The 27,252-nt window shown below is 36.6% G+C and overlaps 1 protein-coding gene and 1 long non-coding RNA gene across 3 annotated transcripts in view; one reads left to right on the top strand and one right to left on the bottom strand.

Moving 5' to 3' along the window:
• The window catches only part of LOC141365238 (uncharacterized), a 125,598-nt gene that overhangs the window by 33,080 nt on the left and 65,266 nt on the right, over positions 1 to 27,252 (bottom strand). The window lies entirely within an intron of this gene.
• actn2b (actinin, alpha 2b) lies at positions 541 to 26,014 on the top strand. 2 transcript variants are annotated; one of them, XM_055172063.2, is made up of 21 exons: positions 541 to 813; positions 5,889 to 6,003; positions 7,771 to 7,890; positions 8,757 to 8,843; positions 8,963 to 9,050; positions 9,167 to 9,245; positions 12,909 to 12,990; positions 13,105 to 13,190; positions 13,282 to 13,374; positions 13,457 to 13,687; positions 17,438 to 17,585; positions 17,679 to 17,829; positions 18,878 to 18,986; positions 19,110 to 19,250; positions 19,440 to 19,622; positions 19,840 to 19,974; positions 21,965 to 22,144; positions 22,277 to 22,423; positions 22,697 to 22,762; positions 24,984 to 25,142; positions 25,309 to 26,014. In XM_055172063.2, exons 1-21 carry the CDS (start codon positions 685 to 687, stop codon positions 25,465 to 25,467), a joined length of 2,688 nt encoding a protein of 895 aa, XP_055028038.2. In that variant the 5' UTR covers positions 541 to 684; the 3' UTR covers positions 25,468 to 26,014. The 2 variants fall into 2 exon arrangements, with proteins under 2 accessions (XP_055028038.2, XP_073725400.1); XM_073869299.1 differs by lacking the exons at positions 541 to 813; positions 5,889 to 6,003; positions 7,771 to 7,890; positions 8,757 to 8,843; positions 9,167 to 9,245.

Below are 27,252 nucleotides of genomic sequence, written 5' to 3'. Positions count from 1 at the left end.
ACATGAAAAAGACATTCGTGCTCAAGGCACGAATAAAGCTGAATTTTGTGAACACAAATAAATTAATCAAAATATTCGTGACTTTGACTTTCCGTGACATCAGTCTGCTTTTTTCTACTTGGTTTCAAACATTTCTCAAAATATCTTCCTGCGTGTTCATCAGAAAAAAGGAAATTTAGACAGCTTGGTAACAACATGAGAGTGAGTAAATGATGACAGAATTTTTATTTTTGTGTGAACTATCCCTTTATTATGTATGATCAAACTTTGTAATTTTTAAAGGTCCAACCAACATTGTTTGATCACAAACGATCGATTGTCCCTGTATTAAAAAAAATTCTGCGTTTTAATGTGTTCGACTTCATGCATCAAACTTAAGACGTCAAAATACAGTAAGAGCTTACCTTTAAAATCATCATAAAACGCAGCTGTTTAATTGCTCTCGCGGTACTTTGATGTCACAAACCGATCAGACTGTGCAGCGCCGCATGACGTTCGGTGAATTCGCGGTCACGTGACCCATCAGTACTAATTGACGGTCCCTCTTTCCTCTGTTCTGTCACTCACTGCTCGCGCACAGCTCCCGGGAGCCTGGAAACCAGCAGGAAAGTCAAACAGATATACACCTGATACACTAACCAGTTAAATTACGCTATAACCTATAAAAGAATTCAACCGGGAAAGATGATGAATCAGATCGAGCTCTCGGTGCCTTACGATAATGGATACGAGCAGGACGAGTACATGATGCCCGAGGAAGAATGGGATCGAGATTTACTCCTGGATCCCGCCTGGGAAAAACAGCAACGAAAGGTAAGAGACAGTTTGCTGAATAAGTTTGCAGAGCAGACTGAATTTCCCTTTCATTTAGTACAACCACTAAAGTTTTTTTTTAAAGTTTATTTTTTAACAAGTTACATAAGTTGTTTTAAATGTAAAGGCAAACTTTGTAATTTCTATAGTCCTACTTATGTGCATTCAAATAAAACATTCGGGAAACTTTTAATCATATCCAACCTAGGCTAATATATTTAAATGTGTACTGATCTATTAAACAGTAAAAGTTATACTTTTGATGTTAATATAATCTTTCTTTTATAATCTTTCTGTATTTCCCCACATGAAAAGATACTGTATACTTTAGTATTTACTTAGTGAACTGTAATAAAATTCCTAATGCTTTTTCTTTCGAACCTTTGCATTTTTAATTTCAATGTATACATACTTACACATACAATAGTATAATACACACAGTTTTAATGAATATGGACTGTCCTATTAATGTGGGTTCCCTGGAATGGTCTGGATGGGCCCCGGCTGTTAGATGGATGCGGCGGGTACCGAACTAACAATAGCACTGAGTGCATGGCTCTGTTTGTCTGATACGAGAGGAATGCGGCCTGTCAACAGATGCTGCCAACACAAGATGACGTCCTTGGGATTAGAATGGATGCAGTGACTAATTTTAACTCTAGGACCAATAGGCGTTATACCAGGTTAATCCAGTGTCCTTGGTGGGGAATTCTTTTGTATATGAAACAGAATCTTTACTATAGTATAGGCTATTTTAGTGTGTCAGATATACGGATAATATCCTCATTTTAAGCGGACTGGCACGGTGCCACGCCACCCATTCAGAATTGAATGAGACATAAATGACTTCATATCCAGATTCAGTCAAGATTTGGCATATGGTGCTTGTTTTATAACAGGATATTTAATAGTCTCAAACCTGGATGTAAACACTTAATTATGTGGGGATTAATGTGTGATTTGTGCCATGGCATGTGGGTTTCTTAACTGTGGCTTAAGCAGTATAGAGACTATAGAGACACAGCTACGCTGTCTTTTTGTGTAATCTTCATAAGAACTTTAGTCTTTAATCTTTACAAAAAGCACTAATTTACTCCGTCCAAGACCCTGTTCTTATATGTGTGGTGCATTTAGGCCTATGTTCTGTGTCTTCTTGTATCTTGCATCTATCTTGTGGCTGCTGAGATTACAAGTTAGGGTTATTAAAGTACATGACAAAATACTACCATATACAAATATAGACAAACCATAAGCTAAATGGGTTAAATTAACCCAATGGTCATATATTTGGTCATGTATTTTGCATGGTATTTTGTGGCACTAAGTGTTGTATAATTATTATTAATATCCTTTGTAAGTCACTACCTGTAAATGTAAATTAATAATATAACATTATTTTAAACATATAATTGGGTAATTAAAAACTAACCTTTATTAGTAATGCACTTAGATATCTTACCAAAGCAAGACCATCAACCCACACAGACATGTTCCTGCTGACACACCCTGAAGTTTTACAGAATGAATGAAATTCTTTCCTGTCCGATTAGATTAGATTTGCGATACACAAATGTGTTAAATATACTACATTCACTTTCATATCTCTCTTCAATGTGAGCCTACTTCATCAGCCTTATCAGAAGCATACTGCAAAGAGGGAGAGAGCTAAATTTACACCCTTACCTCGCAGGAATGTACTGCGGAGTCTACAGTAAAGCTTTCATCTGCCAGCAATGTCTGTAACAGGGCTGAACCTGCTTTAGGGGATTAAAAAGATGCTCAATTGAGTTCACAATCTGGCCAAAGGTATATCGGTGGATTTGAAAGTGCAACCTAATACAGATGTGGGTAGCAGGGTAGCCACATTTTGCTCCATGAAATACTTTACAAGATTGCTCAGGTATTTTTAGCTTAAAGGGGACATTTCACTAGACATTTTTAAATCTTTGTTGTCCCCAGAGTACGTATGTGAAGTTTTAGCTCAAAATATCATATTGATCATTTATTAAATTTGTTAAAATTGCCACTTTGTAGGGTTGAGCAAAAATGTACCGTTTTTGGGTGTGTCCTTTAAAATGCAAATGAGCTGATCTCTGCACTAAATGGCAGTGTTGTGGTTGGATAGTGCAGATCAAGGGGCGGTATTTTCCCCTTCTGACATCACAAGGGGAGCCAAATTTCAATTCTTTCATATGCTTGCTGAGAATGGTTTACCAAAACTAAGATACTGGTGGTTTTTGTCACATTTTCTAGGTTGATAGAAGCACTGGGGACCCAATTATACACTTAAACATGCAAAAAGCAAGATTTTCATGATATGTCCCCTTTAATAATAATGAGTATCAGATGATTTGTCCTTTAGCTTCCTATTTCTTACTGTAATTGTAAAGCAGTGTCTGTCATTAGAGTTATAATTTGTGTTAATGGGAAGTGTCTTAAGTGCCCAAATCTTTTATAAGTATTTCAGGACAGCAGTCATAGGATAATGTAAAGGTTAATATACAGCAGATGACAGTTTTCAGCTTTGTGGCTTATTTGTCAGTAAGTGTTACTATTTTTGGAGACTGATTTCAGTACAGCTGACGTGGAGAGCTTGTGTGTATTGCAATTTTATGATGATAAGACCACTCTGTTGTGTGACTGACTGACTTAGTTCATTTCCTGTTGATAATGAGAGACAATTAACACTAATAGACATAACTGACAACGCAGAACCTACACTATTGTGCGATTATGTGGCACAAACGGTCAAATTCAAAGTCTATTATAACTAGTTTAAAAGTTAACTAGTTGTCTTTGGCACTTGAGTAAGAGGTTCAACTTCATGACATCTGGTATACTGACACATATTGGGCTTTTGACACCTCTGAAAGATCCATCTTTGACTATGCTAGAAATGTTAGATCAAAGGATCAGATCGGGTTTACTAGATCTCACTTTGTCATCAACCCTGTTGTGAGTTAATACTTTTACTCAAGCATAAGAGAAAAAAAACAGAGATGAAGGGGAAGAACAGTAGGTAGGAGACAAAGTGATGATAGTGAATAAAATGAGCAGAGTTTATTGGTGTTGTTATACCAAGCACAGACAGTGGAAAACTGCTATACAACATTGTCCTGTGATGTTATTGAAAACCTTGAAATGGAGACCAATGGAAAATAATGTAATAAATAACAGGTAGAATGAAAATAATATTTAATACATAACTGATAAATTATAAAAAGTAGTAAAAATAATAAGGATAAGAAAATAAAAACACATATACAGGTGGTGGACGAATTAATACATACCTATATTTTTTCCAAGTGTACACTTAATTTTTGTACAGCACGTCGTGAATGTGTGCAGCACTTCGACCTCGGCGCGCAGTAACATCATCGCTCCTGACTAGAGCTGCAACTAACGACTATTTCTTCTGTCGACTAATCTAGCGATTATTTTTCCGATTAGTCGACTACTCTAACGACTATTTTTTATTATTAATAATGTGTTCTTTTTTGATTAGCTATTTAATCTGTTGGATAATCTGTTTTTCTACTCTCTGTCTGATCTGACAGTCATTGTTTGTTTTATTGTATTTTAACACAACTAAATGCTATTTTCACATATTATCTGTTCTGTTGTCAGACATATAGGGGCGGTTTCCTAGACAGGGATTAGACGAGTCCTAGACTTAAATAAATATAAGAGCTGTCCAAACTAAAAACATCTTGCACTGACATATCTTAAAATACATCAGTGCCCTTAGTTTGGCCTCAAAATGCGCACAAGTAATGTTTTTAGTAAGGCATGTTTGTTAAAACTAATTATATTTCCTAATTAAACTAAGGTCTAGTCCTGGTTTAAGATAATCTCTGTCCAGGAAACCACCCCAAAGACTATTAAAATAGTGACTAAACATGATCCAATAACCTTGTGTTTAATCCAACCAGCTGTTACTTTAACTACTAAGTTACTAAAATCTTGATTTAAAAACGTGACATCGCAGACAATTCGGCGCAAATTAAAAAATTGCCATTACACAGAGTTACTACATAGGAGAGAGAGAGAGAGCGCACAAGCACATAGAGAACCAGTGTGTGTGGGAAAACACTGCTAACCTTTCATGATAAACTCGAATCAGTCGTCTTCTCTGCCAGTAACATCTGATGTTTACGTGAAAATGCAAGTACACAGAGGAATCCGCATGGAAAACACAGCCAACTTTTAATTCTTTCACTCAGTGTCATGTATGAGAGGCGCTGTCTAGGGCTTCACACACAGAGAGAGAGAGAGCGTGCGCGCACAAGAGAGGCACCACCGAGCGCTCACAGCAATAAATGACGCCGTTTTAAATTAAAATAAAAATGTAAATGTTGCGTCCATTGTTGATTTTGTGGTGCACACAAACAAATCAATGTATGGAAAACACTGTACGAGCAGAAGCCGCCATTACGCGAGATGAATGTAAACAGCGTGACGCGTCGACGCATTTTACGCATGTCGACGTATTTTCGTAGTCGACGTATTTTCGTAGTCGGCATAATCGATGACGTCGACGCGTGCAGCACTACTCCTGACTACTCTCACTCTCCCCATAACTTCCGTCAATTTTACTGCATCCGAGATCGAAGTGCTGCAAACTAAGTGCTCTTCCGCCATACAATATAGTTTATACACTTAAAAAATCACCACGTTTTATTTTGTGCCACCATACATACTCGTGTAACTACTCATGTAACATTCTTTAAATATAGAAAACATGGAAGTATGGTGGCTTCTAAATTCATCCCTATTTAAATCCTATGAATGGGGCTAGGTTAAATGCTAACACAGTTACAATGCGCTGTACAAAGATTAAGTGCACGCTTTGAAAAAAGATAGGTATGTATTAATTCATCTAGGTTGAGGTAAGAACATAGTAACATATTGAAAAATGGTGTTTTTTTCCTTTAAGATTCTAAGATTTATCATCTATCATGATTCTACTCTACTATATTGAATTTTTTAAAGCAGTGCATCCTTGTGTAAAACGTGTGACATGAACAAGAGAGAAAGTTGAAGGAATACATGTTGATGATGTTCCTGTTTTTCAGACATTCACAGCCTGGTGTAACTCTCACCTGAGAAAAGCTGGCACGCAGATCGAGAACATAGAGGAAGACTTCAGGAATGGCCTGAAACTAATGTTGCTACTTGAAGTCATCTCAGGTACACATGCACCTAAAAATAGTTTAATGCCAAAAATCATTAGGATATTAAGTAAAGATCATGTTGCATGAAGATATTTTTTAATTTTCCTACCTTAAAAATATCAAAAATGTATTTATTTTCAGTAATATGTGTTGCTAAAGACTTCATTTGGACAACTTTAAAGGGGACATTTAAAGATGTCAAATAAATCTTTGGTGCCCCAGAGTACGTATGTGAAGTTTTAGCTCAAAATATCACACAGATAATTTATTATAACATGTTTAAATTGCCACGTTGTAGGTGTGAGCAAAAGTAGGTGTGGGTGTTAAATGCAAATGAGCTGATATCTGCACTAAATAGCAGTGCCGTGGTTGGATAGTGCAGATTAAGGGGCGGTATTATCCCCTTCTGACATCACAAGGGGAGCCAAGTTTAAATAAGCTATTTTTTCACATGCTTGCAGAGAATGGTTTACCAAAACTAAGTTACTGGGTTTATATTTTTCATATTTTCCAGTTTGATAGAAGCACTAAGTTATTTATTCAACTTTCAGATGATGTATAAATCTCAATTTCAAGAAATTGACCCTTATGACCCAAATAAAATAATTATTTCATAACTTACTCAACCTCATGCCATTCCAGATGTATGTCTTCCTTTGTTCAGCTGAACACAAACAAATAGTTAGAATTATTAAATTATATTGATATCATATTAGGCTACAATGTAGTTAATGTGTTATTCTTTTATATGGGGGTCAACATGATGAAGCTCCAAAAAGCACATCCATCCATCATTAAAGCGTAACTAAACCCCTGGTCAGAGCCTGACTCCACCCACTGGCAATATTTGAAAAATGCAAGAAAAGTGGGCAGATCCCAACGGAGATAGAGGGGACGAACTAAGCTCGTACCAAGTGTGTGGTGAGATCGTAACAAGGGCGTGGTGAGCTTGAACCTGCTTACGTCACGAGTCATTTTTTTGGACCCAACATCCAATAGGAAAATTCAACTGCAGTAGCCACCGTTCAACCTGAAGAGGGCAGCACTCAGACGTTTTTACACCATATATTGCAGTATTGAAACACTTTATATCCAAATGTCAAAAAACTTACTAAAATCAATGAACAGCACTAATAAAGCATCATTTTTACAGATCATTAACTTAAAAAAGTTGGTTTAGGGTTTAGTTACTCTTTAAAGTGATCTGAATGACTCTATAGCCTACCATGTTTGCATAGACGGTTTCAGCAGCAACAAAATAAACTTTTGAGTCCTTTTGCAGGAAAAATAAATGACAAGTAAATTACCTTCATCATATATTATATCTAACACATTTCAACTGTTACACTGAGATAATGTTTCTGTGTGAAATGAATGTATACAATGTTAGCTACAGGTCCTTGAATTCTTGTCTGGCTGCCTCCACACAGTCATTCACTTCTATTCAGGCCTGTAACCGCGACGATGCACGTGCGTCCGATGAAACCGTCTATAAGAAAACTGATCATATTTTGAGCTTTCAAAAACAGTGTTGTAGTTGAGTCCAGCATATTCGAGTCCAAGTCCAGACCAAGACCAAAAAACTCGGTCTTGATTTGGACTCGGAGCCGACACAGACTCTACAGTTTTTGGTCTTTGTCTGCACTCAGACCTAAAAGAGCTGGACTCGAATACAACGCTGCTCAAAAACACATCTGGGTTATAAACACAGGCACTCTGAGCTTCCTCAGCTCAGTTCACTTTATCTCATTGAAGTCTTTTATGCTGTAACCAAACCACACAGGTGAAAGGTTACCCAAGCCTGACAGAGGAAAGATGCGTTTTCACAAGATAGCCAATGTCAACAAAGCCCTTGAGTTTATTACCAGCAAAGGAGTTAAACTGGTCTCTATTGGAGCTGAAGGTATGCTTTATTTCACACCTGATATCATTTACAAACACACGTCTGTTAAAGGAATAGTCTACTCATTTTCAATATTAAAATATGTTATTACCTTAATTAAGAATTGTTGATATATCCCTCTATCATCTGTGTGCGTGCACGTAAGCGCTGAAGCGCGCTGCGACGCTTCGATAGCATTTAGCTTAGCCCCATTCATTCAATGGTACCATTTAGAGATAAAGTTAGAAGTGACCAAACACATCAACGTTTTTCCTATTTAAGACGAGTAGTTATACGAGCAAGTTTGGTGGTACAAAATAGAACGTAGCGCTTTTCTGGGCGGATTTGGAGGAGGAGCTATATTTTATGGCGTGGTGGCACTTTTGGGAGTACTTCGACTCGGCGCAGTAACACCCTCCCTCTCCCATTATGAGAGGGAGAAGAGGAGCGGACTTTTCAGGCGAGTCGAAGTACTCCCAAAAGTGCTGTTACGCCATAAAATATAGTTCCTCTTTTAAATCCACTTAGAGAAGCGCTACGTTTTGTTTTGTACCACCAGGCTTGCTCGTGTAGCTGCTCGTCTTGGATGGGAGGAGCGTTGGTGTGTTTGGTCACTTCTAACTTTGTCTCTGGATGGTACCATTGAATGAATGGGGCTGGGCTGGGTGCTGTCGGGGCGTCGCGGCGCGCTCCGGCGCTTGCGTGCGCGCGCACAGATGGTGGAGGGATGTATCAACAATTCTTAGTTATGGTAATAAAATATTTTAATATTGAAAATAAGTAGACTATTCCTTTAAAAAACATGGTGATTATGAGACAGGTTAGTTTACTGTGCTTAGTCATAGACAGGGCAATAATTTTGATGCGCTTGATGTGTGTTTTGGTAGAAATTGTGGATGGGAATGTGAAGATGACACTCGGAATGATATGGACCATCATCCTTCGCTTTGCCATCCAGGATATTTCTGTGGAAGGTACCGAATCAACCACAGCACAAACAAATGACAAAACAAATAAAAACATTATTAAAGTATATACAGTAATTTTCTGTTAAACTTAATTTTTTTTGGTATGCTTCTTAAATTTCCTTCAGAAACCTCGGCTAAAGAAGGACTTCTACTGTGGTGTCAGAGAAAGACTGCCCCCTATAGGAATGTCAACGTTCAAAACTTCCATGTCAGGTAAGGCTCGTTTAAGGTCGATATCGATTAGCATTTGGTTCTGTCAGACGACGGTTAGTTTGGTGGTCAGATCTTTAATTCCAACATAACCCTGATTCTCTCTGTCTTCGGTTAAGCTGGAAGGATGGATTGGCGCTGTGCGCTCTCATTCACAGACACAGACCTGACCTTATTGACTACGCCAAGCTCAACAAGGTCTCAAGCGTGTCCTCAGATTAACATTTGACCTACTGGGATATTTATTCTAATAGTCCTATCACAGTAATGAATTAATTTGCCCACCACAACACGTTTGTATCCCCCTTTATTATATCTAACTAAAAATGGTTTGTTTATACTAACTTTATACTTTTTTATTGAATCAATGACTTATTTAAAGCTGCAGTGTGTAAATTTTAGCGGCATCTATTGGTGAGAATGTGAATTGCAACCAAAATCCACCGCTCAGTCACCTCTTCCTTTCGAAGCTTATAGAGAAGCTACGATGGCCAACACAGTACAAACATGTCACTGTCTGAAAAAGCAGAGAAGCAATGAAGTTAATATAGTGATAAAATGCAAACTGATTTTTTCATTTAGGGCTATTTTTTTCGCACAATGGCGACTTTCCATGCAGGGGGATCTGCAGTGTATGTATATAGAACTAGCTCGTTCTAAGGTAATAAAAACATAATGGTTCATTATGCATTATGTATCATTGTCAATTCTGTCAATAGATTTTCCTAAAATTACACACTGTACCTTTAAGTCATCTCCCTCCTTTAGGAAGCCAAGGATTTAACCTTAAAGGATTAGTCCATTTTCTTAAAAAAATCCAGATAATTTTCTCACCACCATGCCATCCAAAATGTTGATGTCTTTCTTTGTTCAGTCGAGAAGAAATTATGTTTTTGAGGAAAACATTCAATATTTTTTTTTCATTTTAATGGATTTTAATGGACCCCAACACTTAACAGTTTTAATGCAGTTTAAAATTGCAGTTTCAAAGGATCTCTAAACGATCCCAGACTAGGCATAAGGGTCTTATCTAGCGAAACGATTTTTGCCATTTTTGGTAAGAAAAAAAAGCACTTTTAAACCACAACTTCACGTCTTCTTCCCATTGTGTGATGCTCCAGCGCGACCTCACGTAATACAACATCACGTCAAGAGGTCACGAATGAAGTATGCGAAACTACGCCCTGGTGTTTACAGTTGTGGAGAAAGAGGAACGTTCTGATGTTGTTGTATGTCGAATTATACTAATTAATGTTTTTTGTTTATTGTTTAAAATGGTCCGCAAATGTTTCATATATGTAACACGTGACCTTTTAACATCATTACGCAACTACGTGAGGTCATGCTGGCGCGTCACACGAACGGAGGAAGACCAGAATTTGTGTTTCAAAAGTGCAAATTTTTTATTTTTGTTGCCAAAAATGACACTTGTTTCGTTAGATAAGACCCTTATGCCTCGTATGGGATCGTTTAGAGTCCTTTGAAACTGCAATTTTAAACTGAATTAATACTGTTAAGTGTTGGGATCCATTAAAGTCCATTAAAATGAGAAAAATCCTGGAATGTTTCTTCTCGACTGAACAAAGAAAGACATCAACAATATGGATGACATGGTGGTGAGTAAATTATCTGGATTTTATGGACTAATCCTATAATTTTTTGTCTGCGGTTGTTTTCACTCCCTATTTCTTGCATGCTGGCTTTGTTTCTACAAAATGTACTCAACCCAACATTAATATTTTGTTTAAGGCCTGTTATTTTGATAAAGTATAAATGTATGGAAACTACTCGCGTATACCCTTTAGTTATTGAGGTTAACAGAGAAGACGCTGGTCCATAACACTTTTCCCAAAGGTCCATATGGGTTTACGATAATCCTGACCCGGAATAGAATTTGGGAAAGTGATCCACATACCAGAAGTACCAGAGCTGTTTCTTAAACATGCTTTCTAATAAACCATCAATGGGAATGCAAATAACTGTGGCCCAAGTCCATTTAGATTACACATTGTTTTCTTCAGACATGCTCAGGTCTCTGTGAATGAATTATGTAGTACGATTTTAATTAGATGCTGGATCAGATCGAGGATCATTCAGTTCACACTAGTGAGTTGTAAAAGTGCGCACACACATTCCGACCCCCTTTCAGCTGTTGCTGTCGGCTCCAGGTGAGCTGGAATGGGGTAATCCGGTCTTTAGCATAGACATCAGGATGTCCATTACATCATGGGTCGCCTGCAGCTGCTGATGTCCTGCAAAGTGGCTTTGTATTGTCAAAGAGATCAAAAGCTTAAGCCCTGCTTAAACGCATATAGATATCTGCAAATACACAATAACATATGCATTGTTTATTTGTGTATGCAACACGTTTACAATGCAGTATGACTTGAATATGCGTGTGAATGTTGAGCAGGAGAATAATATGAGAGTTATAACTATAAAAGTAGGAGAACGCTTTTTGGTTTTGGCTCAATCATTCAAAAAAATATTTGAGTTTGATTAAATATATTTTTACTCAAGCAACACACACATCTCTGCTACAAATGAACATTTGAAGTTTGTTTCTAGTACTTGCCATTCTTGGACAATTACACCAAACGTGATAGAAGTGCAAACTTTACAACTTAGCCCATAGGTGGGGTTCATTGTAACAGGAAGGGGGTAGTTTGTAACACTTGCTAAAAATTAAGTTTGCAGGCAAATACTTCAATACTATTTTGTCTATATACTTAAAGTGGATATTGTTTATTTATCTGTCTATAACACTGTATTCATTCATCCAGCCCTTTTCTAACAATCGTTAAATTAAAAAAATGGACACAAATGTCTAAATATGTGAGAAAAAGCAGCACAATTGACAAAACATTTTTTTTTATTTGTGACCCAGTCTGTAATAACCATATTACAGTTTAAAAAATCGAATTCTGTGATAATGAGCATCAAAGTCTGATTTTAGCCATTCATTTTATTAAGATTTCAATCTTTGACGTGACCTTATTCAATCAGTATCAAGAATTATGCTAACATTAGTGTTTTTCATATCGTAAGTGCTGAGGGGTTAGTTGTAACACAGCGTTACAATTTACCCCGCTGGGTCAAAATATTTTCAAGCCCACCAAAAAAGTTGCTAAGGGCTGCAGACATATTTCAAAACTATGCTATGTTTTAGTCAACAAGACACTAATTAATATGGCATAGCATTGGATTTGGTATATTACACACCCAACTTTAAAACCGAAAAAAAAAAACATATGATGAAAAAATGTACTTACATGCCACCAAAACACTCTTTCATCAATAACTCTCTGGAAAAACATTATACATTTCCAATAATTTGTGGAAGATCGTCTTTTGGCAGGGTGAAAAAATACCGAAAAAAACCCCCGCTCAATCTTGTGCAACAATGTAAACAGTCCGAGTTACAACTAACCCCATGTTAGTTTTTGCCCCCCCGCACCCCTACTATAAAATACTATATTGTGATTAAAAAAAATATTGACAGCCATCGACATTATTTGTTGTTTTGGACGCTATTCAGTCTTGGTGTAAACAGCATTAAATCTAGGAATTCCAACCTGTTGATTCTGTATGGAAAATATTTAATGACTTTTAACAATATAAACAATATAATTAAAAACATATAACAACAACAAGCATTAATTAAACCGTAAAAACTCAATTTACATAAAATGAATTTAGGTAACTTTCTTATTGGAAATCCTTATATATTAAAATCTGTTAATTTGCACCTCCCCTTTGGTGGCACCTGTTTACTGACACACCTTTGCATGGATAAAGACTTACATTTACGGCTTATTTAGATTTTAAGATAAGTCATATTTTGGTTTTGTGTTTTTTTAGGATGATCCTCTGGGTAATCTGAACCTGGCATTTGACGTTGCTGAAAAACATCTGGACATTCCCAAAATGCTGGATGCAGAGGGTAAACAATTCCATAAAATTCTCCTTATAACATTTCAGAATGGTTAGCGGTTCCATTCATCTTATCCTGCTTTATTTCTATCCTGTCTTCTCTTTTGTCTCTGATCTTCTCTAGACATTTTGAACACCCCTAAACCTGACGAGAGAGCCATTATGACATACGTGTCCTGCTTCTATCATGCGTTTGCTGGAGCCGAACAGGTAAATTGTTTAGTGCTGTGTGTGCTTTCTGCGCACTTCCCTACACATCTATTTTTTTAATTCATGCTTCCATTCTTACTCACTCCATCAGGCTGAAACAGCTGCTAACCGAATCTGTAAAGTCCTGGGAGTGAATCAGGAAAATGAGAAGTTGATGGAGGACTATGAAAGGCTGGCTAGTGAGGTCAGAATACATACTGTACCACACTCCCCATACACTCCATTAACACCCAAACAAGCGTTTTAAACTTTGTTTTTCTTCCTAGTTGCTGGAATGGATCAGGCGTACTGTTCCTTGGCTGGAGAACAGAGTTTCGGAAAAGACCATGGTGGAGATGCAGAGGAAACTGGAGGATTTCCGAGATTACCGGAGGTTGCACAAACCCCCAAAAGTGCAGGAGAAGTGTCAGCTGGAGATCAACTTCAACACACTTCAAACCAAACTCAGAATCAGCAACCGGCCTGCGTTCATGCCCTCTGAGGGCAAAATGGTGTCGGTGAGAGGACCTTTATTGGTTTTAAAGACAGGCATAGTTTCACATTTGTGCTTCGGGGCACCTAGTGGCAGACAGGGGAACTGCAATATATTAATATTAGGGATGGAGTGGGACATTTTCAAATATGGTTTAAGTGAAATTTCAAAATATTTAAGCCTTAATTTACTCAGTCTATCCACTAGAATAATAAGCTAAAACAAATCAAATTAGAAAATATGACTTCTATTATTTTTATTTTATTTATTTAAATCATCATTGCCTCTGGATTTAAGGGGGCAGTGGCAAACTCCGCCTATAGTTTTAAATAACACAAATTATAATATAATCTTAAAAAAATTATGCATGCATTTGGGAGACGATTTAATTCAAAGCAACTTACAGTGCATTCAAGTTATACATTTTTATCAGTATGTGTTCCCTGGGGTTCGAACCTATGACCAAAAACAAAGATGAGCACTCATTTTTTCTCATTATTCAACATAGCACCATAGCACATACAAAACAAATATTTCAGCTATTTGCCTTTTTAAGTGAATCTGTTCTTATTTTAGTACTTTTCTGATCAAAAGTAAAGGTACACTACTGTGCAAAAGTTTAAGGCCACCATGCTTGAAGTAAGCAATAAGGTACGAGAGGCTGTGCTGTATCGTGAATAACTCCGCTTCGCGTCGTGCCTAACAACGCCCTTCAGCCGTTACTTATTCACGATACAGCACTTGCCTCGAGTACCTTATTGCTTTTATAAAACGGTTACCACACAATATTAAAGTAAAAAAATATTAGTGCAACTTTCATGAAGTTAAATCAATAAAAGCATTCCTTCCACTAGAAAAAAATAGTCCCTGACTGCGAACAACAACATGAAAGCTCAAATAAAAACAACAAACTGTTCTCAGACTTTGTCTCATTATATGTTTATGTGTTGCTAAGGGTGTTGCTAAGGGCGCAGTGATATTAAATAGAACCTTTGGGTGAAGCGGTCATAGCAGTGTTTTATTGTGAATAAATCACACCTATTGACCAATCAGAATCAAGGATTGGAACTAGCCGTTTTATAATTAGATTTATTGTTTTTGCAATGTTATAGTGATCATATATAATTGTTTCTCAGTCTCTTTAATAGAATACATCCAGAAAATACAGGAAATGTGTATGTAGTATTAAAAACTGTATAAAAATGTAAATTGTGTCAAGTTTTTAAGGGTAAACTCCTCTTCTATTTGAGCAATAGAAATTAGTCTTTTTACTTCATTCTGTTAAAAAAACGCTCAAGATGTGTTTAGTGCCAAGAGAGGTCACGATGCCTAAAGAAGACATTTAGGGGTGGTTTTCCGGACAGGGATTAATTTAAGCCAGTACTAGACCTTAGTTTAATTAGGAAATATAACTAGTTTGAACAAACATGCCCTAAATAAAAACATTACTTGTGTGCATTTTGTGGCAAATGTATTTTATGATATGTCAGTGCAGTGTTTTCAGTTTGGACAGCTCTTACATTTATTAGTCTAGAATTAGTCTAATCCCTGTCCGGGAAACCGCCCCCTAGTCCTGAAATAATAATAATAATAATAATATATATATATATATATATATATATATATATATATATATATATATATATATATATATATATATATATATATATATATATATATATATATATATTATTATTATTATTTTTTTTTTTTTTACATATTTCCTGTATCTTTTAAGTTTGTATCTTAATAAAATAGATTAAAAAATAAATATGGATGGACATTAAAACTTCTAAAACAACAAGACTTGCACAGTACTGTAGGTCAGAAACACATTTTCATGCTTACCTAGTTGGCTAGATATATAAAACTCTCATAAGCCGCATTTTTCCTGTTTACAATTGAAAGAGTGATAACAAAAAATATATACATTTTTTGATGATACAAATAATATATCATTTTGTTTACTTCCCATCTATACATTCTGTGTTTTGGAAGATATGAAGTACTTTTGTACCTGTTTACCACTAAATTCCTCAACTACACCATTACAGCTTGCATGTAAAATATCCCATTTTTATGAAAAATTCACATAAATTATGATCAAAATTTTATTTAAATTGTTTTTAGATATTGATCTAGATGTTAAAGGTTCTCTAAGCGAATTCACGCGTTTTAGACCATAAAAATTGTTTGTTACATACAGCAAACATCTCCTCACTATCTGCTTGCTTCCTGTCCGCTGATCAAACTGTAAAAAAACGCGATCTCTGTAGACAGCCCAGCCTCCACAAACTGCAATAACAACAAACTGGCCAAACCTACACCAGAAACCATAACAAAGTGTTCTAACCAATAAACGACAAGAAGGGGTTGGGTTTGGGCGGGTTCATGAAAGCAGGGAAGGGAGGGGGAGGAGTTAACTACGCTCAGTTTGTTTGAAAACACATTTCAAAAATCAACACACAGATTCGCTTAGAGAACCTTTAAGTGTTGAATTCGGCCATCTGCTGGTTAGAAAAAAACACACACAAAAGAATTACAGTTTAATAGAGACCAATTCGTTTTACTGGATGTGGTTAACTGCTCACATCACTACTTTAGTGATACATTTTGTGAATTTATGTATATATAAACAAACAATAGAAAGAACATTAAAAATAAGTATTATTCAAATAGTAGAATTTTTTGTAGTTTTTGATGCATTTTGAAAGGTCTGTTTTTACAAAATGCCACTGAAATTTGACTGAATGTAAGTGTGTGTGTGTTTATGTGTGTGTGTGTGTGTGTGTGTGTGTGTGTGTGTTTGTGTGCAACTTTGTCTTTCTGTGTGTGTCTAATTTTTTGTGTGTGTTTGTGTATGTGCGCGCGCGCGCGTGTGTGTGTGTGTGTGTGTGTGTGTGCGTGCGTGTGTGTGTGTGTGTGTGTTCATGCACCTGTGTGAGCATTAGAGTCCACCAATTTACATTTTTGTTCTGCATCCCTGGCTTTTTTTTGTCAAATTCTATAAAAATGCTCTCTGTGGCAGTCATACCTTAGTGTGTGTGATTGAGCAGCATGCCTTTTCTATATTGCATTTGTGCTCTAGTACCAGGCCTTCTTTTCTTTGTTGAAATTTTCAGATTTATTCTGGATTTATTTAATTTTTTTGACAAATAAAAAGAATGAATTTTTGCATTTCCCATTCATTTTCAATTAGGGTCATTTTAACCCCCAAGAAAATAGAAAATATTTTTAATACCCAAGAAAATATTTTTACACATCTTCAGAATGACCGGATCAAGCTCAGTTTTTTATATGAATTTTGGCAGATAATGTAGAAAAGTCACAAACTTATTCCACTGAGATGAAGGGAACCATTCCAAGCCAAAAAAAATGGTTTGGGTGTAATTTTGACCCCAAGGAAGGGTTAAAAATTGTGCTAAATAGCACTAAAAGCTTGTAATCATAGAATATTTTTTTTGTGCTATATAACACCTAAATAGCACCTATGAAGATCCATACGGGGGTGATATAGCACCACATATGGTTCTACATTGCACAATATGGTTCTGCACATGTACTACATACTGTAGGTGCTATATGGCACTTAAAATGTTTCCCCTATGATTATGAGCCAGTGAACCGCTTTTAGTGCTATTTAGCACCGTTTGTTTTTAGAGTGTAAGATAGAGCATTATTTATGAATAAGATGACATATTGTAGTGTAGTGAACATGCTTTCGACTTCTCAATCTAGTACATAATCATCTGTGAATGTGTTTTTTTTTGTGCAGGATATAGCCAGTGCATGGCAGGGTCTGGAACAGGCGGAGAAGGGCTTTGAAGAGTGGCTGCTGTCTGAAATCAGGAGACTGCAAAGATTGGACCATCTAGCGGAGAAATTCAGACAGAAAGCCACCAACCATGAGGCCTGGGCAGCAGGTGAGTCTCGAACCAGGAGTAGTGTGTTGTGTCTATTAAATATTAACAGTTTGCTGTTGTTTTTACGCATTTTTCCTGTTTGATAAACAAAAGGTAAGGAGGAGATGTTGACCCGTAAGGATTATGAAACGGCGTCTCTGATGGAGATCCGAGCATTGCTGCGGAAACATGAGGCGTTTGAGAGTGACCTTTCTGCCCACCAGGACAGAGTCGAGCAGATCGCAGCTATTGCTCAAGAGCTTAAGTATGACCTTTAGCTAAGATGTTCAATATTGTGTTTCCCTATTGCTTTTCTAAGACATAACACTTATGAATAACAGCTTGTACTATGCCGCTAAATATAATGGAGGAAGTTAAGATAATCTTGTGTTTCCTACCACAAAAATATTTACACAACTTTAAAGCCTGACTAGTAAATGTCACATTAGGATGCAGACATGCCTACGCTAAAAAAAATCCTGTTTTTTTTTCAACCCAATGTTGAGTCAAAAGGGACGAACCCAGTCCAATGGGTGGTAATTTAAGCAATGCCTTATTTCAACCCAACATGCTGTTATTTTAACCCAATGGCTGGGCTTATTGCTTTTTGACCCAACACTGGGTTGAAAACAACCCACCGTTTTTTTAGGGTGCATCATGGAGGATTATAATTTGCTCATGTTGGACTGAACTTCAACAGTTTGATCTGCGTTTATTTTAGTATGTGATTTGTCCTTGTGACTGACCTGTCACGTTCGGTTTCTTGACACCATGCATGGGCTGAATAGCCTCATATCTCCAACACTGTTTGTCTGTGACAAAATACACACATACACACAATGTGCTTACGGTGCACTTAGTAGTTTGCATCGCTCGATTTCTATTTTAGCATACATTATCTCCCTGCAGACCTGAATAATTTGTGTGTATGTGTGTGTGCGCGCGCATAGTGCGTGTGACTGACAGCTGTCGACCTTTACATTGTCTTATTCAAAAATCTTAATGGTATTTACATGACAGCCATGAGCATATTTACATATAATCTTAATACAAATTGATATCCAAATAATATTTAGCAGTCTGGAATGAGTGTTTTATTTCACATTTTCATTGGTTATTTAATTAATGAAATCTTAACGTAGATTTATAAGTGAACTACAGGAAAAAAATATTACAAAATTATAATAATATGAACTTATCGATTTAGAATTACAGTAGATGTGCCAAAAGTATGCATAAATACATACATCCATACATTTTAAATAGCCAATGCAGTTTTAATGTTGCTAATTTCACTCTATGTCATTGTGAAGTGAGCTGGACTATCACGATGTGGCATCTGTGAATCAAAGGTGTCAAAGCATTTGTGACCTTTGGGACCACCTTGGCACGCTCACCCAGAAACGCAGAGAGTCTTTGGAGGTGCGCAGGCTGTTTGCTCTCATCATTATTTTTCCTTTTTGGTCTAGAATATTTTATTAGACATAAACATATTAATGCATACACTGAGAAAGCAATAAGCGCTCTGTGTTATCATGTTTGCAGAGAACAGAGAAGCTTTTGGAGACAGTGGAACAGTTGTTTCTGGAATATGCAAAGAGATCTGCGCCCTTTAATAACTGGATGGAGGGAGCCATGGAGGACTTACAGGATATGTTCATAGTGCACACCATCGAGGAGGTCCAGGTACACACACAAATGCATACAGTATGCTTTCAAAAATCTTCACATGTAAAGATGTATTTTCCAGCCAGCTTGATCAGCGTAAACCAGTTTGGATCATTGCAATTCATGCTAGTCTACTGTATGTTGGCGTTTTCAGCAGGGACAAAATTTCTTCTCCAGCTTACTTTCTCTATCTGTCATTGTGTGCAGACTTTGATCAATGCTCATGAGCAGTTTAAGGCCACACTTCCCGAGGCAGATGGAGAGAGGCAAGCCATTATCGGCATTCAGCAGGAAGTTTTGAAGATCTGTCAGAGTTATGGCATCCGTGGAGACCTCAAAAACCCCTATAGCACCATATCTACAGAAGAAATTGCCATCAAGTGGGACAAGGTAAAACACAGACACCGCTGGGCATTTGGCAGAATTTGTTGCTCTTTTATTTTAATAGCTGCTTTTTAAGAGACATCAGATATAATGAAAAACTAACAACAGGATAACAAATTCTAGTAGTTTTTGTGTTAGAATAGTCGTTTGTGTTGTTAACAGAAATGCAAGTGTATTCTTTTGATTTTGATTATCCTTTTTGATTTACTGTATGTCTGTTCAGGTAAAGAAGTTGGTTCCTCAGCGTGACAGTGCGTTGCAGGAGGAGTTAGCGCGGCAGCATGGTAATGAGAGGCTTAGACGGCAGTTCGCTGCCCAGGCCAACCTCATCGGACCCTGGATACAGACCAGGATGGAGGTCAGTACTTTATGAGTAAAGAAGACAGGTTTTACATTCAATTGTTGAAGTTAAAGGCACAATAAATGTAAGATTTTTGCATTAAAATATCTATAAGCATCTAGAACTGTGTTTTATATTTTTTAACTTGCTTTACAGCAAGATATTGTAGTTTTTTGACCTTAAAATAATATCTCTATTATTTCAGTGGTAAAACAACTTTTAACTGGACAAATTCTGACCCATACAGCAAAATGTTAAATATATTTCAAAGTATACAAAAAATGACCAAAAATATATGTGCTTGAAATACATTTTGAAATATGTTTACAAAAATGTTCACCAATATATTTTTTGGCCATTTAAAAAAGACATAACAGGTTTGAAAAGGTTAAAATTATTCATTTTTAACTGGAAAAATATTCTTATAATTTTATATTTTATACATATCTATACATTTTATACTTTATACATTTTATACAAACTTTTGTTCTTTTTTGCCGTATGGGTTGTAAAATTAGAAATTAATTAGTTGCCCCCGAAATTCATTTTGAAATATATGAAGGTTAAAACTAAATATATTTTCAAATTCAAAAATATATTTAATTAAAGGGGACATATCATGACAATCTGACTTTTTCATTGTGCTATAATTGGGTCTCCAGTGCTTCTATTAACCTAGAAAATGTGAAAAAGATTAACCCAGTAACTTCTTTTGGTAAACCATTCTCTGCAAGCATGTGAAAAAATAGGTATTTGAAATTTGGCTCCCCCATGTTGTCAGAAGGGGTAATTACACCCCTTAATCTGCACTATCCAACAGCGACACAGCAATTGAGGGGCTGTCCACACGGAGACGCGTATCACCGTATAAATTTGTTATCGTATTGTCATTTCATCCACACGGATCCGGCTTTTTTTGAGACTGAATCTGCTATTTTTTGAAACAATGTCGTAAAGTGGATAAATCTAAAAACCGACACCGTTGCGGTTTCGTCTGTACAGCCAATCCGTATATTTTGTGAAGCGAAAACGTCATCACGTCACATGTCGGAAGCGTCACACGTAACAGCAACAACAATAACGGCGGACTACGTGATTGTGTTTGTGCTACAGAAGCTACTAAAGCCTACTAGCTTTACTACAGCAAAATCTATTGCTTCTATGCAATTGTGGTGACCAACAAGCGATAATGGACAACACCATACGTTGGTTATGCACATGCTCAAAGTCTTCTCTCCGTGTATAGTGTATATCTGTGGCAGAATTACAGCGCCCCATACTGGTCCGGCATATATACTACACCGCTTTCAGTCGGTTTCAGTGGTTTCGTGTTTACGGATTATTTTTTTAGAGCAAGGAAAAAAAATTATCGGATAGGGAATGCACCGGCTTCGTGTGGACATAGCCTTAGTGCAGAGATCAGCTCATTTGCATTTTAAAGGACGCACCCAAAGCGGCACATTTTTGCTCACACCTACAAAGTGGCATTTTTAACATACTATATTAAATTATATATATGGTATTTTGAGCTAAAATTTCACATAGGTACTCTGGAGATACCAAATATTTATTTTACATCTTAAAAAAGTCTTATGAAATGTCCCCTTCAAGCTTTACTTTCTACAGAATATATATTTTTTGTTAGCCTCGTAAGGGCTACAACCACATTCTGTAGAAGCACGCAGACCCGCTACTTACAGCTCCATGGGCTGCCTGACCTTCTCGGTTGACATGGTTTCCACATGACTACCGGTTTTGTCAACAAATTCATGTGAACTGTTAACAGACAATTGCACTTTTTAAACACATAGGGAACCGTAAGCCAGTCTTACATTGTGTCAGCATCATCATGCTTTAGCCGTTATTGTTGTTTAGCGTCCTCTAGTGGCAAAAATTACATACTGTGCCTTTAACTGAACAGGAATGTGTATACATTAAGTTCATCATTATAGAATCAATGAGTAAAACGGGTGATGGCTTTACTTGTCCTGTATTTACAACACGAAAGGAGATTGGCCGTTGTGCTATGGTGATTGGTGGAACTTTGGAGGATCAGATGACCCAGCTGAAACAATGTGAGCATGTTATCGTCAGCTACAAACCCAACATCGACCTGTTAGAAGGAGACCACCAACTCATCCAGGAATCACTTATTTTTGACAACAAGCACACTAACTACACTATGGAGGTAAGCACACAAAATGTATACACAGATCAATGCTTGATAAAGTATATATCTTAAATTTGGATAAAAGCTTGTGCTAAATGAACACGAAGTATGTTTTAACACGTCACAGAGTATCTCTCTTTTCCTTTGCAGCATATCCGTGTGGGCTGGGAGCTCCTTTTGACTACAATCGCTCGTACCATTAATGAAATTGAAACTCAGATTCTGACGCGGGATGCGAAGGGAATCAGCCAGGAACAGATGAATGAATTCCGATCTTCCTTCAGCCACTTTGATCGGGTGCTGTACTCATATGTTTATGTAGATAAAATAAACTTTTCACTGTGTTTGAATGCTATCCTAATCCTAATTAATGAAATTACATTTTTACATTGTGATTAAGAATTTAAAACCTATTGTTTAAAAACAATAAGATGTGGATCTAAAGAATATTTTTGCCTATTTTGTGTTGTTTTGTGTTAGGTGCTATTTCCTTCTATTGCTTATTTTTTCCTTCTTTGACCCCAACATTCATCCATCATTGCCCTTTGCCTTTAAACCTTGGCTGTGCAGAAGAAGAATAGGGCGATGGATTCGGATGACTTTAGAGCCTGTCTCATCTCGATGGGCTATGATCTGGTAGGTGTTAAAGAGGACTGATTACACTGAACACTAATGATGATGATGATGATGATGATGATGGCATAAGATATAAAGACTTTGCATTTTGCGATTGGGGCAAAAATAAACCTAACCCAAGATATATAGGGGGAGCTCAGAACTAAAACCCTCTAAGTGCCTCCTACATGGTTTCCTGTAAATTAAGTCTTAAAGGAATAGTCTACTCATTTTCAATATTAAAATATGTTATTACCTTAACTAAGAATTGTTGATACATCCCTCTATCATCTGTGTGCGTGCACGTAAGCGCTGGAGCGTGCTGCGACGCTTCGATAGCATTTAGCTTAGCCCCATTCATTCAATGCTACCATTTAGAGATAAAGTTAGAAGTGACCAAACACATCAACGTTTTTCCTATTTAAGACGAGTAGTTATACAAGCAAGTTTGGTGGTACAAAATAAAACGTAGGGCTTTTCTAAGCGGATTTAAAAGAGGAACTATATTTTATGGCGTAATAGCACTTTTGGGAGTACTTCGACTTGGCGCAGTAACACCCTCCCTCTCCCATTATGAGAGTGAGAAGGGGAGCGGACTTTTCAGGCGAGTCGAAGTACTCCCAAAAGTGCTATTACGCCATAAAATATAGTTCCTCTTTTAAATCCGCTTAGAAAAGCGCTACGTTTTATTTTGTACCACCAAACTTGCTCGTATAACTACTCGTCTTAAATAGGAAAAACGTTGATGTGTTTGGTCACTTCTAACTTTATCTCTAAATGGTACCATTGAATGAATGGGGCTAAGCTAAATGCTATCGAAGCGTCGCAGCGCGCTCCAGCGCTTACGTGCACGCACACAGATGATAGAGGGAGGTATCGGCAATTCTTGGTTAAGGTAATAACATACTTTAATATTGAAAATGAGAAGACTATTCCTTTAATGGATTCTGCCAACAAACCAGTATTTCTGAGTGGTCTGAGGCCGGGATTAAAGGGTATTTCACCCAAAAATGATACTTCTGAGTAAATTACCCTCAAGTTGTTCCAAACCTGTATGAACACAAATTAAGATATTCTGACATGTTTAAAACCAAGCAAATCTGGGGCACCATTGACTTCCATTAGGAAAAAAATAATACTATGGAAGTCATTAGTGCCTAAGATATGTTTGGTTACAAACATTTATCAAAATATCTTCATTTCTGTTCAGCAGAAGAAAAACATTTAGAACGGTAACTTGAGGGTGAGTAAATGATGACAGAATTTTCATTTTTGGGTGAACTGTCCCAGGGGCGTCATGCACCAATTTTTTATAAGGGGGCACAGTGTGCACAACTCACAGAAATTTGTGCATACACAGACATCAAACGAAATATTATAGAGCTTGTAGTCTTTTCCATGGCACTTACATTTCTAACATTTTGAACATCCCTGCTTTCATGCAAAAACCTCCAAAATAAAAGTTTTATATCAAATACTATCGGAATAACGACATATTGGTATCATATCTACATCTGAAACGGCATGTTTTATTTATTTACGTTTTAATAAATGACTTGTTTAATTGTGTCATTAATGCATTTTGCACAACAACTGCATTATCATATAAAATTAATGTAATTTTAAATCCATTAAGAAGTATATAAACAACGAAAATGACATAAGCTATAGCCACGTGATTGATTTTAATTTTCAATAATGATTTAAAAATGTTGTAGATAAAATTTTTAGAGGAACGCATTATTGCATCAAATTTGACCTCAATGTGAGCATATGTGATTCCACGCCCCGGTGAACTCTGGCGAACTTTTATTAAATGGCATATTAAACAGATTAGAAGACAAATAACAGATTAATGGACGCTTCTTTGATTTTTGCAAAATCCATTTGGCTCTAAAAAACAACAACAAGGGGGCTCGTGCCCCCTCAGTTTGAATGGGCATGACGCCTCTGAACTGTCCCTTTAAAAGTATTTGAAGCGAAAGTATTTGATGAACCTATAATACGTGCCAAAAGTCAAGAGCAATGTGGCGTTTAGTGGCTTTTGCATCTGAGTTCCCCATATTATTTACAAAAAAATCTATCAAATTTAGCAGTAACTGTATTTTACAAGGATTGTATTTTTTACTGGAAATTAGACAAAATCAATATAGCATATTATCAACAACTTTTCAACATCATAATGATTGATAAGTCAGTATTTTAGTGTTTTAATATGTGTATGTTTATGTGTTTTTCTCAGGGAGAAGTGGAGTTTGCTCGTATTATGATGCTGGTTGATCCAAACTCAACAGGCGTTGTCTCGTTCCAGTCTTTTATTGACTTTATGACCAGAGAAACAGCAGACACAGATACAGCTGAACAGGTCATCGCTTCATTCAGAATCCTCGCTGGAGACAAGGTGTGTATGATGTTGTGTTACTTACAATATAAATTAGTATTTCGTCTGAACTATTCCTTTAACCACAAATGAAGAGGTTTCTCTCTGGAACACTTTATCTTTAACCCGATAAATCTGTTACCAGATGCCTTATCTGTTTTGTGCTGTGTCTTTTATCTTTATTTAGCCCTATATTTTGGCAGACGAGCTAAGGCGAGAGCTTCCACCAGACCAGGCGGACTACTGCATCAGCAGGATGCCTCCATACACGGGCCCCGGGGCCATGAGTGGAGCCCTGGACTACACCGCCTTCTCCTCTGCCCTTTATGGAGAGAGTGACCTTTAACTCAAGCAACACCTGAGCTTTACCTTTCACCTTTAAAACCTTTATTTGTTAGACTAGTAAAGTCTTTACCTAGGAGATCAAATGCACCAAGAAATGAAAACATTCAAAGTAAATGAAATGATTGATTAACTTATTGATTATGATTAACTAATTATTCTTGATTATGATTACATAAATATGATTACCTACAATGTTTCTGGTTGAAATAAAATGCCTTTTTTAAAATTAAAATGCATTTATAGTGCAATCAGTGCACAAAAGAATGAAAGACGTTATAAAGTTTTAATTTAATTCACTTTGTTCTGAATGTTATAACTCACACAGAATATGCACTATTCTACTTCTGTTAAAGTCACAATGAAATTAAAAACTGCAATTACTTTTCGGTGAGCTTCATTATTAAAAAAAAAATCCTGTGCCCTAATAATGTTTAATTAAAAATGCTAATCTTCTCCCCTCCTCGAAATTATCTCTCTTCCGGTCACGAGGAATGACTCAAAAGGCAGGGCCCGTTTCAGAAGCCGTTTCACTCAGATATACATCAAGACAGGGAAAATAAGACAATCGCTACTTACGTTTCATTGTGACTTTAAATTCAAAGGCATGAAAAACTATTTTACTGTCCTTTTAGTCATACAGTATAGAGAAAATTGATACGAAAATGTACCTAGTATTTCAGAGCAATATGTTTTATGTGCACTAGTAAACATCAGTAAACATTACACTGTTATTATTAAAACAAAGTAATAATAATAAAAAGTTTCCATTTTGTTTCCTTGAGTTAAATGTGCTTGCAGATTGTAAAAATAATCACCCAACGACTGTTTAACCACTTTTTCCACGGGTTGTATTCCTTAAAAGGTACCCCAGTTATAAATAAAGGTATGGTTTAATAGATTATCACTGGGATTGGCAGTACAGTAAAAATATCAGTTTTAATAAACTTGAAAAAAATCATTTTTTTTATTCCATGCTGCCTTTTTGTTTTTCATCACTATACATGTCAAATGGTTCCATTAACTCTACTAGCAAGCTAAGCATGATAAATCTTCAATCAGTAGATTGTAAAATGATGTGAAAGAGAAGATGAGAGTTATAAATGCACACAGACAGCAGGTGACGGTATTTGGTCGTTTTTTATAGAGCTATATCACATGACTCCGAGAGCGATATTGCTTTTATACAACAGTTCGACGGCACACGTTTGAAAATCGAAAACTAGAAAACAACGGAGTTATTTTAAAAGCCTCTTTGTTTGAGAACTACTACTTCCGCCACGGATTTGAAGGCTGCCAGAATGACAGGTAACACTTTCAGCTGCTTTGAATCTCATAATAACTCAATGGACGGATAGGCGTTTCTTTATATTAACGTTTCTTGGTCACAAAGTGTAGTTTTAAGATTAGTTCAGTCGAGAATATATATTTATTGTATTTAAATCTACAGTCGATTAGTAAAGATAGCGCCTGTTTGAACGTTTGCTTAATGAGATTCGGTACGTATGAGAACCAAAGCATGAGCGGACGTCAGTGTTCACTCACCCCGCTGACCACCGCCCTCTCTGGGCTACATCTCTGACAGGGATTCCCTGGCTCTGATATTCGCCTTGTTTGTTTTTGATGGTCAAAATTAGATCAAATCAGCAGTATTTGGTGTCATGATGAAACTATTACTTGTTTTTTTATTCATATTTAGTGTCTTTTGCGTTGTTATTGTTTTGGCGCGAGGTAAAAATTAATAAAACTATTCTTGTATAACGTTACTATTGGTTTCCCATTTACTCTT

The sequence above is a fragment of the Misgurnus anguillicaudatus genome, chromosome 7 (genome assembly GCF_027580225.2).
Source record: "Misgurnus anguillicaudatus chromosome 7, ASM2758022v2, whole genome shotgun sequence".
NCBI classification, from domain to species: domain Eukaryota; kingdom Metazoa; phylum Chordata; class Actinopteri; order Cypriniformes; family Cobitidae; genus Misgurnus; species Misgurnus anguillicaudatus.
This window is presented reverse-complemented; position numbering and strand designations above follow the sequence as displayed.